The sequence below is a fragment of the Budorcas taxicolor genome, chromosome 1 (genome assembly GCF_023091745.1).
Source record: "Budorcas taxicolor isolate Tak-1 chromosome 1, Takin1.1, whole genome shotgun sequence".
Classification (NCBI taxonomy): Eukaryota; Metazoa; Chordata; class Mammalia; order Artiodactyla; family Bovidae; genus Budorcas; species Budorcas taxicolor.
The window spans coordinates 100,918,827-100,943,209 of NC_068910.1; the positions used below are offsets into that span (position 1 = coordinate 100,918,827).

General features: G+C 36.1%; 1 protein-coding gene and 1 non-coding gene across 2 annotated transcripts in view; one reads left to right on the forward strand and one right to left on the reverse strand.

The window, feature by feature from the left end:
* ZNF654 (zinc finger protein 654) overlaps positions 1-24,383 on the forward strand; it is an 85,970-nt gene that overhangs the window by 33,168 nt on the left and 28,419 nt on the right. Inside the window, exon 3 of the mRNA XM_052640278.1 lies at positions 17,217-17,298. Within this exon, the coding sequence (XP_052496238.1) occupies positions 17,217-17,298 (82 nt within the window). The remainder of the gene's footprint in view (positions 1-17,216; positions 17,299-24,383) is intronic.
* Positions 18,633-18,705, reverse strand: TRNAF-GAA (transfer RNA phenylalanine (anticodon GAA)). The gene has a single exon. It is a non-coding gene; the product is annotated as a tRNA-Phe (tRNA).

The following is a 24,383-nucleotide window of genomic DNA, read 5'->3' on the forward strand; positions in this document are numbered from 1 at the left end:
ATATTAATGTATTTCACTATAACTCATATTTTTTTGTAGAATTCTTACTAAGACATAGATCATGTATTTTCCTAGTTTTATTCACTTAACAAAAAATGTACAGGCAAGCTAAAGTAGTAGTATCTATTAACATGTCTTATGCTAACATATATTATATATAATATGTAATATGTTAAAGTCACTATATTCTCTGGTAGTATTGTCCCAGTCTATATGTGTTCACTTTCATAAAAACCAATACACACCTTGTAAATTAATACATATGTGAAGATATACCTTCTATAGGCTGGGAGATTCTAAAATCTGTAATTTTTCTAAGATGTTCTTTACAGAGAAGAAACTGGATTCTGTTTTTTGGATTCTTACCAGAGTGTTTTTTTTTTTTTTTTACATTCTACAGAAATGAGTAGTCATGTAGGGAATTTTCTTAAATGGACTAATTATAATTTTTATCTGGGTTGACTTTCCTTGTAAGCTGTATTTTCTGAAGAAATGAAAATTTTACCGTGTGTGTACATATGTGTTGGCACTAAAAAGGACCTCAAATTAATTCCTTTTTATAGATAAGAAAACTGAGATCTGAGAAGTTCAGGGATTTTTGCACATCTAAGCTAATTAAATTCTGTTTATTTTTTCCTATCGTTTTCTTGTTCTAGATCAGTTAAATATTGGTTTCTAAGTTTTCCAAGTAGAACAAAGCCAAACACCTTTAACTAAGTGGGCCTTCAGACAATGTAAACTTTATCAGTTTTATATAAAAGCAAACTTTAATGTTGCCTTTCTAGCCTCTTTTATCTGGGGAGAAAGTAAATGTTCATAATTTCAGCATTCCAGGCAGGGTTCAGTAATGGAAGTAATAATTTGCTTGGCAGCCATTAGGTCTAAAAGGACCCACATGATCTACTGGAGGCGAGAACTAGTTCAGCTAGCAGCATTTAGTATATAAACCAGCAAACATTAAAAGTATATATGACTTTAAAAAATAAAAAAATAAAAAGTATATATGCCAATTTGCATAGGGAGAGAAGATCAAAGGGCCTTCTTTTTCATGGAACTAAGTGGGTATACCCTGCCTCTTAATAAGAGTGGCTAGACTGTCATGGGCCACACATATAATGAGAGATCAGAGACCATTTCTGATTATGTTGCTGTATTGTACCACACTTCAAACATAGGCTTTGAGCCTAACTTCAGTCTCTACTGTGTTAAACCATGTTTTATTTGGTTGTATTTATGACTTAAGGCCAGGTTTCAACTAATTTAAGGGACAGCCTAGAAATCAAAGGAAGAAAGGCTAATTCTAAAGGACTTTTTTTTTTTTTTTTTTTTTTGCAGGGGGGTGGGGTGTGATGGTAGGCCCCACAAATGGGGAAGGGAATGGCAACCGAATCCAGTATTCTTGCCTGGAGAATCGCATGGACAGAGGAGCCTGGTGGGCTACAGTCCATTTGGTCACAAAGAATTGGACACGACTGAGTGACTAAATAACAACAAAGGCTCTGTTAAAGCTGTTAGTTTTGTAGGCCTCAGTCAGTATATCCTTTCTCTACAACATGTAACACTTCTATTACTTCTTGACTTTTCAACTATTTTGAACCTTCTCCAATTTTGTATTCATTATCTTTACTAAGCATTTGTGGCAGGTGAACTTTATTTATTTTATAGAGAAATGAAGATTGTCTAGCCTTCTGTTGCTTCATTTTCTCTCTCTAAGGAAGAAATCCCTTTTGAGCTCACTGGGGGTCTTAATTAAATTCCCTTACTAAATTCTCTCAACATTGTTTTTTCTTTGCTATTACATTAGAATATTTTGCTTTCAGGATTTGTCATGTTTAAAGTCAAATTAGACAAACCTATATGCATTTACTTACATTGACCATGTTTAAATGTTCAGCATTTCATTTGGTGGTATATGTGGACTGGTATCTTTTTTCCTTGTAATTTTGTTTTTTATTACTCCTTTTGTTAATTTTGGAGTGACGTTGTTGAGACTGTAGTCATCTTAAAGGCAAAAAGATATAGGGATTATTAACTGGTATATTTGTTTTGGCAGAGGTGAAGTGATCAGATGACATCCTCTATTCTCACCTGTAGTACCTATTAAAATCTAGAAGGATGAATGTGTGTAGTTTTAAAAATGGTATTTATTTTTTTCTAACTAAAGGAAGGAAAGCTTGATAATTCTTTTGATTTCCTTCCCATAGTAGCTTTGGTTGACAGAACTAGACTATATCATTATACTGTTGGCTTTCACTGTGGAATGAAGTCAGAAGAAAAAACAAAAAACAAATAAGAAATACATCTTTGGTTTTTGAAAATTAGACAAAATTTTGCTCATTGTCCTTATACAGAAATTGTAAACTCCCTCAGGTGCACCCAGATACATAAAGCACATATTAATAGATCTAAAGGGAGAAATAGGCAAGCGATACAATAGTAAAGGACTTAAATTAATCGGTGGATCATCCAGACAAAATCAATAAGGTAGCATTGGCTTTGAATGACACTTTAGACCAGATATACTTAACAGACATACAGAATATTCTATCTAAAAGCAACAGAATACACATTCTTCTCAAATGCATAGGATAGATAGATCATATGTTAGTCCATAAAACAAGTCTTAAAACATTTAGAAAAAGGAAATCATATCAAATCATATCTTTTCTAACTACAATGATATGAAAGTGGAAATCAATTACAAGAAGAAAATTGGAAAATTCACAAATATGTGGAGATTAAACAACATGCTACTGACAGAACAAATCAAAGAAAATTAAAAAGTACTGATAAAAGTGAAAATAGAAATACAGCATATCAAAACTTATGGTATATGGCAGGAGTTCTCAGGGGAAAGTTCATAGCAATAAATATTTACATCAAAGAAAAAAAAAAAGATCTCAGACAGTGTTGCCCCACTTTATATTCCTAGGAATCAGAACAAGAACAACAAATGAAGCCCAAAGTCAGTAGAAGGGAATGAATGAATGTGAAGTCGCTCAGTCGTGTCCAACTCTTTGCGACCCCATGGACTAGAGTCTACCAGGCTCCTCTGTCCATGGGATTTTCCAGGCAAGAGTACTGGAGTGAGTTGGCATTTCCTTCTCCGGAGGATCTTCCTGACAAAGGGATCGAACCCACGTCTCCTACATTGTAGGCAGATGCTTTATCATCTGAGCCACCAGGGAAGTCAGTAGAAGGGAACATGTAACTAAAGATGAGTGGAACTAAATGAAATAGAAACTAAAAAGATTGATGAAACTAAGAGCTGGTTCTTGGAGAAGATAAAATTGACAAACTTTCAACTAGACTCACCAAGAAAAAAAGAGAGAGGACTCAAAGTCAGAAACAAGAGGAGTTGTTATGGCCAATTCCACAGAAATGAAAAGGATCATCGGAGACTACAGTTGTCTCACTGCGTATTCCAGGATTTCCCCAGAGATACCAAAATCCACAGATGCTCAAGTCCTTTATATAAAATAACATGGTATCTGCAATCATCTCTAGATTACTTATAATATATAGTACAGTGTAAATGCTGTGTAGATCACTGTAAATACAGAGTAAAAACTATGTAAATCACTGCTGCTGCTGCTAAGTCACTTCAGTCATGTCTGACTCTGTGTGACCCCATAAACAGCAGCCCACCAGGCTTCACCGTCCCTGGGATTCTCCAGACAAGAACACTGGAGTGGGTTGCTAGTGTTCAGCAAATTCCAGTTTTGCTTTTTGGAACCTTCTGGAATTTCCCTTCCCTTCCAGTATTTTCCATATGTGGTAGACTGAATCCATGGATGTGTTGTGTGTGTTGTACCTATGGATAGGAGGCCTGTATGTACTATGAAGAATTATACCCCAATAAATTGAAAAACTGAAGAAATTGATAAATTCCTATAAACATAGTGCCTACTAAGAGTGAATCATGAAGAAATAGAAAATCTGAACAGTACAGTTACTAGTAAGATTGAATCACTAATTCAGAACCTCTCAACAAACAAAAACTCAGGACCAGACAGTCTTACTGGGAAGCTCTTCCAAACATTCAAACAATTAATACAAATCTTTCTCAAACTCACCCAAAAATAGAAGAGAACGGGATACTTCCAGACTCATTTTATGAGGCCAACATTATCTTAGTATCAAAATCAGACAAGGATATCATGAAAGAAAATTACAGGCCAATGTCCAGTGAAAACATGTATAAATCCTCAATCAAATATTAGCAACTATACATTAATTGTTGCAATAGTACATTAAAATTTTGACAGAAATAGAATTAACCATTCCTAAAATTTGTATGGAACCACAAAAGAACCTAAATAGGCAAGGCGACTTGAGAAGGAAAAAGCTGAAGGCATCATACTTCCTAATTTCAAATTACAGTTGACCCTTGAACAATGTGGAAGTTAGGGGCACCAACTCTCCCATCCACTGTGTAGTGAAAAGTAACTTTATCATCAGCCCTTGCATTTGAAATCCACATCCACGGATTTCAACCAACCAAAGATTGTGTAGTACTATAGTATGTATTTAGGGGAGAAAAATCCAGGTATAAGTGGACCTGTGCAGTTCAAGGATTGTTCAAGGGTCAACTGTATGTTACAAAATTACAGTAATCAAAACAGTGTGGTACGGACATAAAAGCAGACATATAGGTCATCGAACAGGATAGAGAGCTCAGAATTAACCAACACATATATAGTCAATTAATTTATAACACAGGAGCCCAGAACATACAGTGGGGATTGGAGAGTCTCTTTAGTAAATGGTTTTGGGAAAACTGGACAGCAAAATGCAAAAGAATAAAACTGGACCATCCACAAAAATCAACTAACAGTGGATTAATGAATCAAATGAAAGACCTGAAACTATCAAACTCCCAGAAGAAAACACAAGTGGTAAGTTTTTTGATGTTGTTCTTAGTGATTTTTTTCTTTAACTTGACACCAAAAGCAAATGAAACAAAAGGAAAAATCAACCTGTAGGACTCTATGAAACTAAAAAGTTCCTGCACAGCAAAGGTAACCATCAATAAAATGAAAAGCAACTTTATTGAATGAGAGAAAATATTTGAAAATTATATGTCTGATAAGGGGTTGTTATGCAGAATATAAAAGTGTAAAGAATGCATATAACTCAACAGCAAAAAAGAAAAATCGGATTTAAAAAAATGGGCAGATGAGAATAGATAGTTTCACAAAGAAGACATGAAGATGGCCAGCAGGTATATGAAAATGTGTTCAACATCACTCATCATCAGGGAAATGCAAATCAAAACCACAATGAGATATCACCTCACATTTGTTAGAGTGGGCTATTATCAAAAAGACAAGAAGTAATAAGCATTGCAAGGATGTGGAGAAAAGGGAATTATTGTGCACTGTTTTGGGGAATGTAAATTGGTACCACCACTATGGAAAGCACTGCTATGGAAGCTCCTCAAAAAGTTAAAAAACTACCATATGGTATAGCAATTCAATTTCTGGGTATTAATATGAAAGAAACAAAACTGTTAGCTCAAAAAATATCACCACCCCTATGTTCATGGCTGTATTATTTGCAGTAGCCAAGATATGAAAGCAACCTAAATGTCCATCAGTACAGGAAAGGATAAAGAGATGTGATTTGTATGTATATGTGTATTCATATGTCTATAAACACTAACTCATCAGCCATAAAAAAGAATGCAATTTTGCCATTTTTGACAATATGTATAGACTTTGAGGGTATTATGCTAAGTGAGATAAGTCAGACAAACACCATAATGATTTGTGTTGTGGAATCTAAAACAAAACTGAACTCAGAGAACAGATTAGTGGTTGCCATAGATGGGGGTTGAGGGTAGGCCAAATGGGTGAAGATGGTTAAGAGGTTATACAAACTCCAGTTATAAACATGTCATTGGATGTATGTATATCTTGGTGACTAATATTTTATTATAAATTTGTAAGATGCTAAGAGAGTGGATCTTACAAGTTCTTACCATAGGGAAAAAACACTGTGGCTATCTATATGTGGTGACGGATGTTAAGCTAGACTGTTGTGATCGTTTTGCAATATATGCATGTATTGAATTATCATATTATATACCTGAAACTAATATAATGTTATATGTATCCAGAATGAAAGTACTAAGACACGCTCATATTTTAAAAATATTTCATAAAAAAAAAATTTGTCACTCATCTTGGCTGTATCCTATTGGTTATATTTTTCTTAAGCCATTGACTTTTGAAAAAGTTTTCCATTCTAATTTTGGAACTGGGGGGATGCAATATAATTTCCTGCTGGTGATATAGGGAATAATCACAAGTAAATTTATTTTTGTCTCCTGTCTTCTTTTTGATTAAGATAGGTTTATATTGTTGTTTAGTCACTCAGTCGTGTCCTACTCTTTTGCAATCCCATGGTCTGTAGCCTGCCGGATTCCTCTGTCCATGGGATTTCTCAGGCAAGAATACTGGAGTGGGTTGCCATTTTATTCTCCAAAGATAGGTTTAGTAGGTGAAGATAAATTTATAAGTTACAGGTAAGATTTATAGGTTATTTAAATTAAGATCTAGTTAGGGAAATGTAAATCATGCTAGATAATTCAGTAGAGGGAATTTAATTTAATTTATAGAACCAGTTTCATAGTTGTTGGGAGATCTGAGAAAACAGACCATGGAGAAGAGGAACCTAGACTTAGCAACTGGTAATTAAGTTGCCGTTTCCCTGGAAATAGAAGAACAGAGGAACAAAGATGGAATGCTAGATAGAACTCAGAGACTGGAGATGGTTGATGAGGGGAAGATGTATTGACCTTTGTGAGAGGAGACCTTGGAAGAGATATAATTACTTCTAACCAGGACCCAGAAGAAGAGCAGCGGGGAAAGACCTCTTACTGGTCCCTTCCTCCTTCAATTTTCTACCACTGCCTCCTTGGTCAAACCTAATCATTAAGCAGTTGCCTTCTGCATAACTGACAGAGATGTCTGGGGTTTCTACCCTCCTCAGTTTAGGTAATAAAAATGTATTGAGAAGTCCTGGGATGGTGGTTATTGCCTCCCAACCTTGAGGGAGGAACCTCCACTGTAGGAAGTCACTGAAAAATAACATGCTGTTCCAACACCTCCGGCCAGCACAGTGAGGAGGAAAGTCATTCCTCTGAAAATGAGTCAGTCTTCATTTATCCAAGAAGGGTGGAGAAGACTGGAGCAGAGAGGACCATCACTTGAACTGGGGGCAGGGTGGGGTTTGCTGGACCCCAAGCTGACTCCTCAAACACCAAGAAAGGGGGAGATTCTCTTTTCTTCTCCAGTGGCAAACTCCTCTTACCCTTTATAAAGCTTCCCTGGGTGAAGCTTTCATCCTGTAGGTTCCTCACAATGTTGTCAGCATTCAGACAGATATGATACTGTGGTGTGGTGTGCTGATTGTCACGGAGATGAAAGACCTCTGTTTCTGAAAGATATTTCCACTGATTTTATATTTGGTTGACAGGATTTTTTACCTTAGTACTTTAAAAGGTGTCTATCCATTGTTTTCTGGCTTGTGTGATTCTTTTTTTTTTTTTTTTTTTTTCTGATGAAAAGTCTGGCATCCTTATTTTTGTTTCCCTGTATATAATGTACCCTTTGGGGGAGCTGTTTTTAAGATTTTCTCTGTGTCATTTTTTAAGTTTTGAGTAGGTGGTATAATACATGTTTGTGGTTCAAAATTCAAGAGGTATGGTGAACACACAAAGAGATATTGTTCAATTTATATTCTTCAATTTTGTTTACAGTAAAAACGTCCTCAAGTTTCCATTTCCATAGGCAATCAATGTAATCATTTTCTTGGGTTTCCTTCCAAAGATATTTTATGCATATACAAAAAAAAATCACGTTTGCTTTCCCTCCATTTTACAAAAATGCTAAAAGGTGCTATAGTATGCACCCTTTCTTCATTTGGATATCTTTTCCCATTACAGAGGACTATCATCAGTCATTAAATTGACTGTAGAGTATTTAAATGTTATGGATATGTAAAAGTTTTAATTAACTGGTACTCTGTTAATGAGTGTTTAGATTTTGTTCCAATCTATTGCTATCAAGCAGAGAAGGCAATGACACCCCACTCCAGTACTCTTGCCTGGAAAATCCCATGGACGGAGGAGCCTGGTAGGCTGCCATCCATGGGGTTGTGAAGAGTTGGACACGACTGAGTGACTTCACTTTCATTTTTTAGTTTCATGCATTGGGGAAGGAAATGGCAACCCACTCCAGTGTTCTTGCCTGGAGACTCTCAGGGACGGCAGAGCCTGGTGGGCTGCCATCTATGGGGTCGCACAGAGTCGGACACAACTGAAGCGACATAGCAGCAGCAGCAGCAGCATTGCTATCAAGAACCCTTTATCAACAACCCCTTAATTAATTGCCATGTATGAATGGCCCTAGGAATATATACAGGTATATTTTGTTTTGTTGCATTTTGCTTTATTTGATTCATAGGTAACTATTTTACAAATTGAAGGTTTCTGGCAACCTTGCATTGAGCAGTTCTGTTAGTGCTCAACAGAATTTGCTCATTTCATGTCTTTGTCTTATTTTGGTAATTCTCACAGTGTTTCACACTTTTTTATTATTATTATATTTGTTATTATCATCTGTAATCAGTGATCTTTGATGTTACTGGTACAGCTCACTGAAGACTCACATGATGGTTAGCACTTTTTAGCCATATTTTTAAATTAAGGTATATGCATTTTTATGGATAATTATTGTTGCACACTTAATGAACTACATAGTATAGTGTAAACATAAATTTTATATGCACTGGAAAACCAAAAAAATAAATTTTGTGTCTTGCTTTATTGCAATATTTGCCTTATTGTGGTGATCTGGACCTGAATCTGAAATATCTGACTTCAAGGATTTTTGCATATTGTACAGGTATCCTGGGAGTAGAATTGCTGGATCAGAGAATGTTAGGTTTATCATTTTGATAGTGCCAAATTTTCTCTGTTTAAGTTGAGCCAATATACAATATTGCCAGCCATATAAGTTGGGACCTGTTTCCCTACATCTCTGTTAATGCGGCATTTTATTAATTTTTAAGATTATGACAATTCAAACCTACACAGAATTAAAAGGAATAGTATAATGAACTGCCCATCACCAGCTTTAATAATTATGAATATATCATTAGCCTTCTTTTATCTCTATCTCTTCTTACCCACTGCTAGTTATCTCTTTTACACCTTTATTGAGGCATAATTTCCAATAAGTTCTTGCAGTTTAAGTATTATTAATCTATCCCTGGGTAGGGAAGATCCCCTGGAGAAGGAAATGGCAACCTACTCCAGTATTCTTATCTGGAAATCCTATGGACAGAGGAGCCTGGCAGGCTACAGTCCATGGGGTCGCAAAAGAGTAAGATATGATTTAATGACTAAACAACAACAGCAAATGATTTACAGTAAATTTATAAAGCTTTGCAGCCATTACTACAATCCAGCATTACTACGATTCTCCACCCCTAAAATATCCCTCTTGGACACTTTCGAACAATCCTTAGTCTCTCCCCAGCCCAAGGAACATCTGTTTTCTATCTTAATATTATAGCTGCTATACCTAGACATTCCATGTAAATAATATATCACAACGTGTAGGCTTTTACATATGAGTGCTTTCATTTAGAATAATGTTTTTGAAGTTCATGTTTTAACACATCAGTAGCTCATTCATTTTTGTGCTGGATAGTAATCCATTTTATAGATACAGTACATTTTGTAAATCTAGTAACTGATGGATATTTGGACTGTTTGCAGTTTTTTGGCTATGAACATTTGTGTACAAGTGGACAAATGTTTTTATTTTCTTTGACTAGATATTTAGGGATGGAATTGCAATATCCTATGATAGTGTTGTAGGCTTCCTTGATAGCTCAGTTGATAAAAAATCTGCCTGCAATGCAGGTGACCCCGGTTCTATTCCTGGGTCAGGAAGATCCCCTGGAGAAGGGATAGGCTACCCAGTCCAGTATTCTTGGGCTTCCCTTGTGGCTCAGCTGGTAAAGAATCCACCTGCAGTGTGGAAGACCTGGGTTCGATCCCGGGGTTGGGAAGATCCTCTGAAGAAGGGAAAGGCTACCCACTCCAGTATTCTGGCCTAAAGAATTCCACTGGCTGTATAGTCGGTGGGGTTGCAAAGAGTCGGACACAACTGAGCGACTTTTACTTTCGTGATAGTGTTAGTCACTCAGTCGTCCAACTCTTTGTGGCTCCATGCAAGAGGAGCCTGGTGGGCTCCTGTGTCTGTGGAATTCTCAGGCAGGCATACTGGAGTGGGTTGCCATTCCCTTCTCCAGGATATCTTACCACCTCAAGAATCGAACCCAGGTCTTCTGCATTGCAGACAGAGTCTTTATGTTTAACATAGAACTGCCAAACTCTTTCTAAAGTGACTGTACCTTTAAAATTCTAACCAGCTATCTCTAAGGGTTTCAGTGTCTCCACATGTTCACTGATAAACTTACTATTTATCTTTTCCATGATAGCTATTCTAGTAGTTGCATAATAGTATCTCAGTTTTGGTGGATTTCCTCACTGCTGTTGATGGTAAATCTTTTCATGTACCTTTCTTCGGTGCCTGTCTTCTTTACTAAAATGTCTATTCTAATCTTTTGCCCATTTTTAAATTGGATTATTTACTTTATTGAGTTTTAAGGGTTCTGTATACTAGTTGTACATTCTTTATCAGATATGTGATTTGTAAATACTTCTCCCTATACTGTGGCTTACCTTTTCATTTTCTTATTGGTGTCTTTTGATCTTTTGAAGTTTATTACTGGTTTTAAGAGATTTGATTGTAATTTTACACAGTAGCTTCTCTCACATTTCTTACTCTTAAGCTTCTTGGAAGTTTGGGTTTGTACTTTTTCCCAAATTTGTAAAATTCCTTTGAGAATTTTTTTAGAAACGACCATTATGTTTTCTTGAAGGACACCACTTGAAGGAAATCCACAGTTGACTCACATATTACTGACTGTTCTTTTCATTTTTTTCAGTCTTTGTGTGTGTTTTGACACTGTCTTCTGCAGTCCAATCTGACATTAATCCCATAAAATGTATTTTCCATCTCAGACATTGTATTTTTTTATTTATAAAAGTTTCAGTTGGGTCTTAGGTGTTCTGTTTCTCTGTTTAACATGATTATTCTTTACCTCAGGAGTTGGCAGACTGTGGCCCATGGGGTCAAATGCTGTCCATAGCTGTTTCTGTTTTCTTTTTTAATATGGCTCCCAAGCTAGACATACTATATTTTTAAGCAGTGGTATTAAAAAAATAAATGTGACGTTGGTGGCAGTGGGGATGGGGAAGGGGGGAGGAAAAAAAAATGGGAGGGAGACCTTAATGTGGCTCAGAAAGCCTAATATATTATCTGACAACCCAGACTCCACCTTCAACACAATATGACAGCGGAGGAATTTGAAGCCAGTGGTGCACTGAAGGTCATGATAGCAACAACCCACATGATAGCAATAACACAAGCCCACTTAACTCATGACTAGATTTATTTAAATGCCCCACAATAAAGGCTAGCAGAAGAAAAGGCATGTCATTTTCCAGGCACCAGTTTTATTAGTATCTGTCTTTACTTTCATAATCATGAAGTCTAGCTTTCAGCCAAGAATTATGGACACATGAAAAAGAAAAAGAAAAAATAATGCACTATCAAGGGACAAAACAGGTTGTAGAAACAAATTCACATATAAAGATCTAGTGGTAAAAGTGGATAACATGGTTGAAATATATTGAGAATTTCAACAGAGAGCTAGGACACTTTAAGAAAGATTCAAATGGAAATGCTGAAAATAAAAAATACAGTAACAGATGAAGAATGCCTCTGATGGGCTCATCATAGAGTTGGCACAATACAGTTAAGGAAAAAATAAATGAACTCAAGTGTAGGTCAAAAGAAATTACCTAAACTAAATGACAAGCAGAAAAAAAGAAAATAGAACAGAGGGTCTAAGAACTTTAAGAAAATACGAACCTGTATAACATAAGTTTGTTAGAATCCCAGAAAGTGAAGCAAAATGAGGCGGAAGAAATACAAGACAGTAGCCATGATTTTTTTTTCAAATATACTGAAAGACATTAAACCATAGATCTAAAAATCTCAGAACAAAGAACAACAAACAATAATTTTAAACTCTCTCTCAGCCTGCTACCTATATCACCTAGATGCGTCACATTTAAACTCAGAAAGTCACAGAAAAAATCTTGAAGGCCACCAGAGAAAAAAGACATTACCTGATTTAGAATACCACAGCAGACATCTCAGAATCTGCGTAAGCCAGAACATAGTCAAGTGACATCTCTAAAGTACTGCAGGAACAAGTCTTTCAACTATTAATTCTTGAGGGAGAAATAAAGATGTTTTCAGGGAAGCAAAAGCTGAAAGATTTTATTCCCAGAAGATGTGAACTACAAAATGATGCAGCACAAGTATGATGCCAGACAGAAAATCTTATCAGTATTCTTATGCTGCTCCTGACTTTTGAATCATGATTAAGAAAAATTTCTCTATAACCAAGTTGTATGTGATTATTTCTGATATTTGCATTAATTTTTTGATCCAGTTTGAATTTTTTCTTATGTTTGGAAATTGGAGTGAAGCAGTTTTGTCTTTTAATACTGGGCTATCCGATATGAAGCCAACATTTTCCCTGATTTGAGATGCTGCTTTTGTCACATATTCACTTCTCCCGTGCAACTGTCCTATTTTTTGATTTTCCATTAAATTTCATTAGGCTGTTTGTTAACATGCCAATATAATGCTGGTTCAATTATAAAGCTTTCAAATGTTTTAATATTTCAAAATGTTTTCATATTGGCTAGTTGCTTTTCGTTGCTCATGCTGTTTCATGGTTTTCATGGATATTCAGTTTTGTAATCAACTTTCTACTTTCAGGTATACAAATATATAAATTATGAGAACTTAGTACTGAAATAGATATTTTTTATGCTTTTTATCTTCCTTCAGCTCAAGAGCACTAGAACACAAAGACTGAAACTTCTCATTCCAATTTTAATGCTATTGATGTTATATATTTTTACTATGATTTTTAAAAGCCCAGATGAAATTATTATTGCTTCATGCTATCAGATTTTTTAGTCATTATATGTATACTAATTTGCATTAGTGAATTAGCATCTGCTTTCCTCATGGCTCAAGCAGTAAAGAACCCACCTGCCAATGCAGGAGGCACAGAAAACGCGAGTTGCTAGTTTGATACCTGGGTCCAGAAGATTCCCTGGAGAAGGAGATGGCAACCCATTCCACTATCCTTGCCTGGGAAATCCTATGGACAGAGGAGCCTGGCAGGCTATACTCCATGAAGGCGCAAAAGAGTTGGACAGAACTGAGCACACATACCCTTTACTAATTTGCATCTTAGACTCTTCTTGCTCATTTAATTTCCCATGTCTTTTAAATAGTCTTTATTTTTTTCTGGTTGTTTATACATTGTTCTTTGGTGTTTTATAAATACTGTGATTAGGTAGGTATAGAGTAATCATTATGGAAATTTCTTGGGCTTTCTAGATCTGATATCTTTTATCAGTTATAAAAAATTCTTACCTAGTTTTTGTCTTAGCTTCATTCTTTCTCTCTCTTTTTTTTGTGGAAGTATGATTAGTCATGTTAGAATTGTACACTCCATTCCTCATGTCTTTAACCCTTGTGTGTGTTTTCCATGTCTTTGTCTCTGTATTGCACTTTATTTTTTTTACAGATCTTTCAGTATACTAGTTTTACTAGTTTTTTTCTTCAGCTTTGTCTAACCTGCAGTTAAATGTGTTCATTGACTTTTAATTTTGTTGATTTTATTTCTATAAGTTTTTGATTGCTATTATCTTTTTTATAATTTTTAATATTTATTTATTCCTTAAACATGGAGTAGGAAATGGTAACTCACTCCAGTATAATCCCAAGGACAGAGGAGCCTGGTGGGCTACAGTCCATGGGGTTGCAAAGAGTCCTTAAACTATGTTATCCTCATTTTATATTCTAGATCTGGTTTAAATATATAAAGTCTCTGTGGATTTTCTTTTGCTTCTTGCTTGTGGTGTTGTCTGTCCTTATATAGGCAATGATATTTATTGACATCATCATTATTACTAATATTTACAAATACTACAGTATTTACAAATTGTGAATTTGTATTTTATTGGAATAAATTTATTTGTAAAAATTGAAGCCTGGGTTTGAAGTGGATATTTAGAAAGGATTTACATTTGTTTCAGCCAGAGACCTGGAGATACTACTAGCACAGGACCAATCTTAGCTAAAGTCCTGACCCGAGAATTTTTGGACCATCTACAGAAAATGAATTCAGGTGAAAACCTATATGAGAGGATTTTTAAATTAGTCTTTTTTTTTTCCCCTTTCCTGTGTAATTCAGTGAGGAAGCAGGCAGTTTTCCTTACAGGCTTAGAAATGTGGTGAAACTGACCAGAGGAGCATATTAGTATAACTATTTTAAATTTTAGTCAAGGTAAAAGCCAGCTGTTTAGCCGGCATTTTACTTATTTTCAGAGGATGAATCACCAAAGGTGGTAGTTCATAATATAGAAAAAATAATGTACAGTATCTTTATCTGTATATTTGAAAAAATAAAATAACAGACCTTTCCTCAGTAAAGACATTACTGAAGAAATTGTTTTGAAGTTAAATGCATTCAAATGGTTGAGTATGACTAAATGCTCTTTGTTAAGCTTAAGTAGCATTTAAGTTGAGATATCTATTTGATCAAAGATTTAGAATTATCATAGAAGAAATTGTTAAAAATTGAGTTTATAACATTCTGTTCTATTCTTCTTTAATTCATGTAGAATAGACCTAATTTTATTTGGCTTAAATTGGTAAGTGGATTTCTTGTATTTGGATAGTTAAGCATTATAATTTAGTAGAATTTTCCTTGGTACATAAATGCAGAAATCCACATTCTTGTATTTCATTGTGAAAATTACTTAATCTGCTTCAGAGACCCAGAAACGAAAAGTAAATCTGGTCATAATTATCAAACAGTGCCTGTGTATTTTAGGAAGTACCTTATTACCCCTTGTAGTATATGTGAAAATATGATCTGAATTCTAAGGCCAGAATATAGTTTGTTTCATAAATGGGGACTCTAGTGGTATTCTAGTTATTTAAGCTTACATAGCTAATAGGAATATACTATTTGATAAAAGTAAAAATGACTATAAAAGGTATAATTTTTTTAATTAAAAAGGCATGCCATCTATAATATACTCATTCCACTGCAAATAATTTGTTTTTATATAAATAACTTTATTTAGGTATTTCTAATTTGAATAATTATTTCAGTTTAGTTGAATGAACTGTAGGTAACCTATAAGTAGGACTAGTACTAATTATAATTGGCTAATGTATAGACCGTTACATATTAAGCATTATACTAAATATATAGTTTATCCAAATATTAAGCAATGTATGAAACACATTCAACATTTCCAGTATTACATTACACAATAATACATTTTTGAAGAAAAACATTTTGATGAATTTTTTAAGATATCTTAAAAATCTTCATAATTTAAGTTAGGAAAAATTGGTGTCTTATATTTCAACAAAACTGGCATATGCACATCTGGGAAAAACTCATCTGTGAATACTTTAGTTTTCCTCTTAGATTGTTGAAGGAAACTTTGATGGCAATATTAATAATAAAAATAGTTCTGTATTATTATTAGCAAGCACCTGTATAGCACTGCCAGGGATCGTCTTAAGTGCTTTACAAGAGGTAGCTATTATTATTGTTCCTGTTTTATAAATAAAGAAACTGAGACACAGAGATACTAAGTGACTTGCTCAGGGTCACATATAAAGGAAATAGTGGAGCTGAGATTGAAACGCAGTGTTGGCTCTAGACCATGGCTGAGTAAAGGGCCAGATAGCAAATATTTTTAGGCTTAACTAGTAAGGTCTAGTTGCAGCTACTCAGTTTTTTTAATCTGGTGTGTAAGCAGCCATAGTCAATATGTAAATATATGGATGTGGCTCTGTTTGAACAATAATGTAGTTACTGAAAATGATATTTAAATTTCATGTAATTTTTCCTGTTAGGAAATACTATTTTCTTGCCCCCCCACCCCCCGCTTTTGGTTTTTAACAATTTTAAGTTTTAAATTTAAGTGTTCTTGTCTCATGTATTATGAAAAATAAAAACAAAAACTGTAGTTTGCCAGCTCTGCTCTAGACTACTCTATATTCTGGGGAGTCCTACCTTGTTCTAGGGCTTCCCTTGTGGCTCATATGGTAAAGAATCTGCTTGCAATGTGGGAGACCTGGGTTTGAACCCTGGGTTGGAAATATCTCCTGGAGAAGGGCATGGCAACCTATTCCAGTATTCTTGTCTGGAGAATTCCATGGACAGAGGAGCCTGGAGGGCTACAGTCCATGGGGTTGCAAAGAGTCAGACAGGACTGAGCGACTAACCACTATATCCCTCTGAAAAAAAAATTAGATTTTGTGTTTTCTCTGGGGTCTGTTGTACTGGGTTCAAGTCGGACTATGATTTTTTAATCATTTGGATACCTGTAGCCATATTTTTGCCACCTGGTATACCACTGCATTTTTTCCCTCTGGTTGCAAAACAGGAGACCTGAGTTTGATCCTCTGGAGAAGGGAATGACAACCCACTCCAGTGTTCTTGCCTGGAGAGGATCCTGGCAGGCTACAGTCCATGGGGTCAGAAAGAATTGGGCACAATTGAGTGACTAACACTACTCCTACTACTAGACTCAAGTAATTCTATTGATATAGAACGTCAGTATATTTCTTTTTATTATAATTTTACCAAAAACATAACATGAATCCTAAATGATTTAATGGGCTTCCCTTGTAGCTCAACTGGTAAAGAATCCGCCTGCAATGCCGGAGAGACCTGGATTCGTTCCCTGGGTTGGGAAGATCCCCTAGAGAAGGGAAAAGTTACCCACTCCAGTATTCTGGCCTGGAGAATTCCATGGACTGTATGTATAGTCCATGGGGTTGCAAAGAGTCGTACACGACTGAGTGACTTAAACTTCACTTTACTTCAAATGATTAATACAGTTTTTCAAAGCCAACTATTTTAAAACTAAATATATGGTATTATGTAACTTATTTCTTGATAATCTTTAAATTGGGGCAAAAAAAATCAATCCATTCACTTATTCTTTCTAGGAGTTTCTTTGAGTTGCTGCTGTTCTTTGGAAGAGATGAATTTTATGAAGAGCCCTTAAAGGATATTCTTGGATCATTCCAGGTAAAACAGTTTATTAATTTCATTTTAATCTACCTTTGAAACAGGCCCTTTTGCTCTGCCTGAAAATAGTATATTGATTATTTATTGATTATAAGCTTCTAGATTTCCTAACGTGGCAATGCTTAAGATTCTGTTACATTGGCAGAAAAGAAAGTTCTTAAAAGTAACTCTTAGCTGTACTTCTAAGAAGTTCATACATTAGATTTTAATTCCTTATTTGCTAGAATGGAGCCTGCTGCCACCACCCCCTGTAGCTTCCTAAGCACATCCTTTTATTGCTAGCATGCTTTTTATTGCTAAAGGCTTTTGTTGCAAAACCCCATGCAGAACTTAGCCACAGAAAAAGCACTCTTTTTGCCTAGACTAGAAGCAGGCTGTCTGTCCCCATGCCACTTTTTCCCTTGGCTATTTTCTGATTTTCTCATCTATTTCCTTAATAGCCTTCCCAAGAGAGGAGACAGGGTTTTTTTTTATCTTTTTCTTTTTGCATACACTTTATGAATGAAGAGTAAATCTAGAAGGGAATGACTAAAGATCTAAGACCTCACCTGTAGATACACGATCATTTGCTGTTTTTATACCATTTTGTTGGGAAGCAGTATATAGTACTGTGGCTCACTAATGTGTCCTTGGCAGTGTCTCATTGCCCTTTTTGGGGGTGGAATAAAGGAAGATGTGGAGCTTCCCAGGTGGCGCAGTGGTAAAGAATCCTCCTGCTAATGCAGGAGACACAGGTTTGATGCCTGAGTCGGGAAGATCCCCTGGAGAAGGAAATTGCAAGCCACTCCAGTATTCTTGCCTGGGAAATCCAACGGACAGAGAAGCCTGGTGGGCTACAGCCCATGGGGTTGTAGAGTCGGACACAACTGAGTGACTGAGCACACACACATAAGAAAGATGGACTTTGAGCTCCCCCTAGGGGTATAATTGTTCAGACAACATACTGCATTCTACATTGAGGAAGGAAATCATCAGAGTCACAGAGAAGTTGTGCAATGCTTTCTCTCCCCTATAACTTTCATTTCATGTTTACTGAAAGAGTTTTAGGTTGAATTAAAACAGATTTTTATGATTGATTATTCTGGTACATACATAAAATAGGAAGTGAAGTGAAAGTCGCTCAGTCTGACTCTTTGTGACCCCATTGACATATAGTCCATGGAATTCTCCAGGCCAGAATACTGGAGTGGGTAGCCTTTCCCTTCTCCAGAGGATCTTCCCAACCCAGGGATCAAACCCAGGTCTGCCACATTGTAGGTGGATTCTTTACCGACTGAGCCACCAGGGAAGCCCAAGAATACTAGAGTGGGTGGCGTTTCCCTTCTCCAGCAGGTCTTCCTGACCCAGGAATCGAACCAGGGTCTCCTGCATTTCAGGCAGATTCTTTACCAACTGAGCTATCAGGGAAGTCCTAAAATAGGAAAACTATAAGCAAACTTAATTGGCTAAAGTATATCTAAAACTTCTTCACACTCAGAATCTGACTCTAGAATTGCTTTTCCTCTCCAGTCATCAGTGTCTGTTTTTCTACACTATTTTGTCTTCAGTGGCATCAAAAGTGTTGGTGATGTAGCATTTCCTAAAATAGTTAATAAAAGAACTAAAAGTCATGTGTACTGGGTTTTTAAAAGCTTAAAATGACTTACAATAAGTTCTGTTTAACTAGTCACTTTTGACTCCTGCTTCAGGGGTACTAAGTTAGATTAATTATCTATACCTATACCATTTGATATCCAAGAGTTAAAATAGTGCTCTGCTAGTCTCTTGGGTTTTATTCTGAGTTACCAGTAAACCGTTTGGCAAGGTTTCATGCTGTCTTTAATGTCCTTGCATTCAGAATGACAACTACATCATAACCATTACCAGGCTGACATGGATTCAGATAGTATTGTAAAACAATATGATCTCAGTGTTAAAAAATAGGGAAAAAAAACACATCTTAGACTCAGTTACATTATATTGAACTTTCTATTGTATCCATCCTTACATCGAGCAAAAGAGGTAAAAATACCTGTTCTCATGGAAACTGCATTCTAACTAGAATCTATATTCAGGTATTTTAAAATAATTTTCCATTCCATTTTTCCTTCGACACTTGTGTCCTTAGCAATCTGTTCTTGAATTTTTGCTCCAGTAAATATTTATTTAGTTCCCACTGTGCGCTATGCACTAAGCTCTGGAAAAAAAAACCATAATAAGCAAAACCAGAAAAACCTTGCTATTGTGAGCTTTAATTCTAGTTTAGAGACAAAAAGACAAGAAGTCAAACCTTTGTAAATTGCAAGTATTTTTGAAAATGACAAATGACTTCAGTGGCAAATACTGAAGTATTTTTAGAGTTGATGAGAGACAGTATTTGACTTCTGTTTTAAATGTGTGAAATCATAATATTTGTTAAGTGTATATCCTTTTTTTGCTTTGTCAACAGAGTTTCCATTCAGTTATCTAAATAATTAATTCCTCAATAGAGAGTTCCTCAGCCTCAATAGGTTTGCACTGTTTTCTGTTCCTCAACAAATTCTAAAACCCACCCCTTCTCCTGTTTGTTTTCAATCTTTGCCTTTCTGCTACTTGGGATATTGGTGGCCCATTCCTACTCTAAATTTTCCTAAGCCTCTAATTCCTATCTCCTTGGAGAAATTTCCCCTTTTGTTCCCATTTTAGCTTTATCTGGAGAATAGTCTTCATTTTGTAACTGAACTGCTGCTGCTGGTACTTCCCCAGCCAGGTGCCTGAAGGGACTCAAAAAAGGCCAACATGTAGTCCATCATGTATACTCCTTTCAGACCTCACATTTGCAAGCTTGTGAATTTTCCAGGCTTTAGACCAACCTTTGATAATCCAATGACAAACCCAATGTCACCTTTTGAAATTTTTTTTTTTTAATACTTTCTACTAGTGCAAGCCCTAGTTCCCAAGTGGTACATTTCTATCCATCTTTCGTACAGGTTCATACCAGCTAAGATCATGCTCTTTCTTCTCTACAAGAAGTAGGACAAACACAGCTGCTCATACTTCAGTGTACATAAAGATCACATGGGAATTTTGCTAAAATCCAAGTTAACGATTCAGTAGTTCTGGGTTGGGACCTAAGAATCTGCATTTCTAACAAGCTATGAGGTGATGCTGATGGTGCTGGTCCCTAGATCACACTTTGAATCAGCAAGAGACTAACATTCTTGGCAGATTTGAGTTAATTGTTTATTCTCTTCCCCCACCCACTTCCTTCCCATTTCCTGACTTGCCACTGTGTCATCTTGGGCAAGTTACACACTTTCGGTGTCAGTTTCATTGTTTGTAAAGTGGGAACAGTAATTGTATTTGCTGTATAGGGTCCTCCGTTTGGCATTGTTCTTAGAAAAATGATCAGGTTAAGGCCTAAGGAAGGCCTATAGCCTGTCTGGTGAAGTATGTGAACTCATGAAGTCATATTTTTAGGATTTCTGTTTTTAACGATGAAATCAAAACCTACCTCTTAAGCTTATTCTTTTCTTCTGTGAATTTCAGATTTCCTAAACCTTGAGTTGTTTAGGTAGAAATTACTTATTATTCTTATCCATTGACTATATTTTCTCTGTGCTTTATTCCAAGAGGAAACGTCATTCTTAGAGCCAGATATTCCATATACAGATTGTCCCCAACTTACAGTGGCTCAACTTAGAATTTTTCAGCTTTACGATGGTGTGAAAGCGTACCATTCAGTAGAAAGTGTACTTCACATTTTGAAATTTGATCTCTTCCTGGCTAATGATATGCCATATGGTGCTGTCTCATGATGCTGGGCAGTGGCAGCAGCTCCCAGTAGCTCCAATTAGCCATGCTATCATGAGAGTAGACAACCATTCTGTACCCAGACAACCATTCTGTTTTTGACTTTCAGTATAATCAATAAATTACATGAGGTGTTCAACATTTTATTATAAAATAGGCTTTGTGATAGATGACTTTTCCCAACTACAAGCCCAGTATAATAAGTGTTCTGGGCATTTTTAAGGCAGGCTTGGCTAAGCTATGATGTTTGGGAGGTTAGATGTATTAAATGCATTTTCGACTTACGGTGTTTTCATCTTACAGTGGTTTATTAGGCCTTAACCCCATCGTAAGATGAGGAGGATCTGTGCTGGCTCCTAAAAGCTTGCTTTCTTGGTACTTGGCTTCTGGTAATTTTTCTTTACCTCAGCATAAGAAGATGACACATTTCTTGTGTGATGCACCAACTTCATTATTATTATTTTTAATCTGTTCATTGGTGAGCTTTCCATAGGCTTGTAATTGAATTCATTACACTTGGTCTCTAAAACCCATTAATTTAATTCCATTAATTTAATTAAATAGACTCCTAATGAAGTGACAAAAATAATGTAAAATTTGGAAAAAAATTCCTTGTGAATGTTATAAAATCAGCAGTTGATTGACTGAATGTGATTAAATAGGGAAATGAGAGACAGAGATAAAAGAGAGAACCGTCCAGTGCTATCCAGTAATATGTGGCTGCCCCCACCAGCTTGTAAGAGTAGAGGCCAGAGGAAATCGCAAATAGTGGGTCATTTGGTATGTGGTCAATCTCATTCTGGTTGGTGCTTCCTGAAAATACACTAGGTGTGCAGCAGAACCAATAGAACAGGGATTGTGATGTGACTGTTAAACCTACATTAAAAATGGCATGTATGGCTCTGCATGAGAGCATTCCTTTCATTGAGAGAATGATGGTATGACCCAAACTAAATGCAGCCTGTCCCAGTACCCAGAGGTAAGAAAGTTTTCTGAATAGCTCAGCTGTACAGCTCCAGCTGTAGCTTCCTCATAATTTACTGCCTCACAGGCCATTACTCTTAACAAATCATACTTAGAAACTTTTACCTTCTGTGTTTGGACTTGAAAAATTTGACAAAGACCTATTTATCCATTAGTAAAACAGCTCTCTGTTGTAAATACTCTAGGTAGAGATGAATGAAGAGACTAAATAACCTGAATTACCTTCAGTTACATGGTAAGATAAAAGGTGTTTCTTTTTTTAAGGATCAGTTATGTTCTTGCTGTGGTTGAGTCTCAAGTATCTTCCATGAAACTGAAGTGAAATTTAAAAGAAAGGACAACCTCAAGGATGTATGGAAGTAAAATAGTGTATGGAGAGGAAACCACTAAATTAAAAGTGTAGTGAAGGCTATCAGCAGCAGACTAGCTCTAAGAAAAACCAAACCAGTGAAGTAAATAATTTTAAAAATTAATTTTCAATTCATGGTTACATACAGCCATATCTTATTACAGTCTTCATTTTTAGGATAAAAAAAACTCCTACAGATGCAGGACTCACATAGAAAAACTAGGGTTCTCACAAAGGAAAGAATAAAATCAGGTCTGCAGTGAACTTCTTCATTGTAACAAATGCCAGAATAAATAATATCTGGAGTTTTTAAAGGGAGAAAGTATTATTTAATAATACGATGCCAAGCCCTGTAGTTTATAAGAGAGGGCAACATAAATAAATAGCCCAGATACTTAGAAGACAAACCAGCTTATCTTTTATCAGGAAAATGAAAGAAACCAGCTGATTTAGAAGTGATCAAAGCAAAGAATTTACACAGGGTGGTTACAGGAAAAAAAAAAAAAAGGATTGATCTGAAGAAACAAGTAAAAGTAAGCACACTATTGTTAATATGTTGTTACGAAAATCCTATTAATATCAGAAATGATTCTGAAAAAAGAAACTATAAGTTTTGAATAAAAGTACACACACAATAATCAACAACTAAGATCTCAGATTATAGTACTGATTGGATTGAAGTAAGGAAAATAAGGAGGAATCAAGTATATTCTTGGGCATTTAAGCTGAAGTAACCATGTATGTGCTAAGTGACTTCAGTCCTGTCCAACTCTTTGCAACCCTATGGACGGACCATAGCCCACCAGGCTTCTCTGTCAATGGGATTCTCCAGGCAAGAATAATGGAGTGGGTTGCTGTTTCCTTCTTTGAAATAACCACGTAGAGTAGTGCTATTCACTAACTGAGCATTGATCATAGGGGGAAGAGGAGGATCTAGAAAGAAGATAAGTTCCATTCTAGACACAAGAGTTTTAAATATCTTTGGAATATCCAAGTACTAATGATGCCCAAAAGCAGAGACATTACTTTACCAACAAAGGTCCATATAGTCAAAGCTGTGGTTTTCCAGTAGTCATATATGGATGTGAGAGTTGGACCATAAGGCTAGTGCTAAAGAATTGATGCTTTTGAACTGGAGAAGACTCTTGAGAGTCCCTTTTACTGCAAGGAGATCAAACTAGTCAGTCCTAGAGGAAATAAGTCCTGAATATTCCTTGGAAGGACTGATGCTAAAGCTGAAGCTCCAGTGCTTTGGCCAGCTGATGCCAAGGGCCAACTCACTGGAAAAGACCCTGATCCTGAGAAAGATTGAAGGCAGGAGGAGATGGTGACAACAGAGGATGAGACGGTTGGATGGCATCGCCGACTTGATGGACATGAATTTGAGCAAGCTCGGGAGTCATGATGGACACCTGGCATGCTGCAGTCCATGGGATTGTTTTAAAGAGTTGGACACAACTGAACAATTGAACTCAACTGAACTGAATGATGATCAATTAATGGTAGATTTATGGGTTTTTATGTGTATCTCCCTAATTTGTTTCTTTTTCAGTCAAGATCATGTATCATTTTATTAATCAAGAGAAAAATAACTTATATAGATTTTTGTTCACTTGTTTTATTTGGGCGGGGGGGAAGAGATTGACCCTGAAGTAGTCAACAAAATGCCAACCTGTAATCTAAAAGCATTACTGCTAGAGCTCTGTAGAGATGCAGAGTTCAATCCCAGGGTCAGGGAATATCTCCTGGAGGAGGAAATGGCAACCCACTCTAGTATTCTTGTGTGAAGAATCACATGGACAGACGAGCCTCACTGGCTACAGTCCACAGGATTATAAAGGGTCTGACACAACTGAGTGACTGAGCATAGAAGTTGGCCTTAGTTAAGCTTTTTTTTTTCTTGGTACTCTACCCTATTTTTCCATCTGTTTGACCTTTGTGTGAGTAGGGAAAGGAGGTGGGAGGAAATAGGGGACAAAAA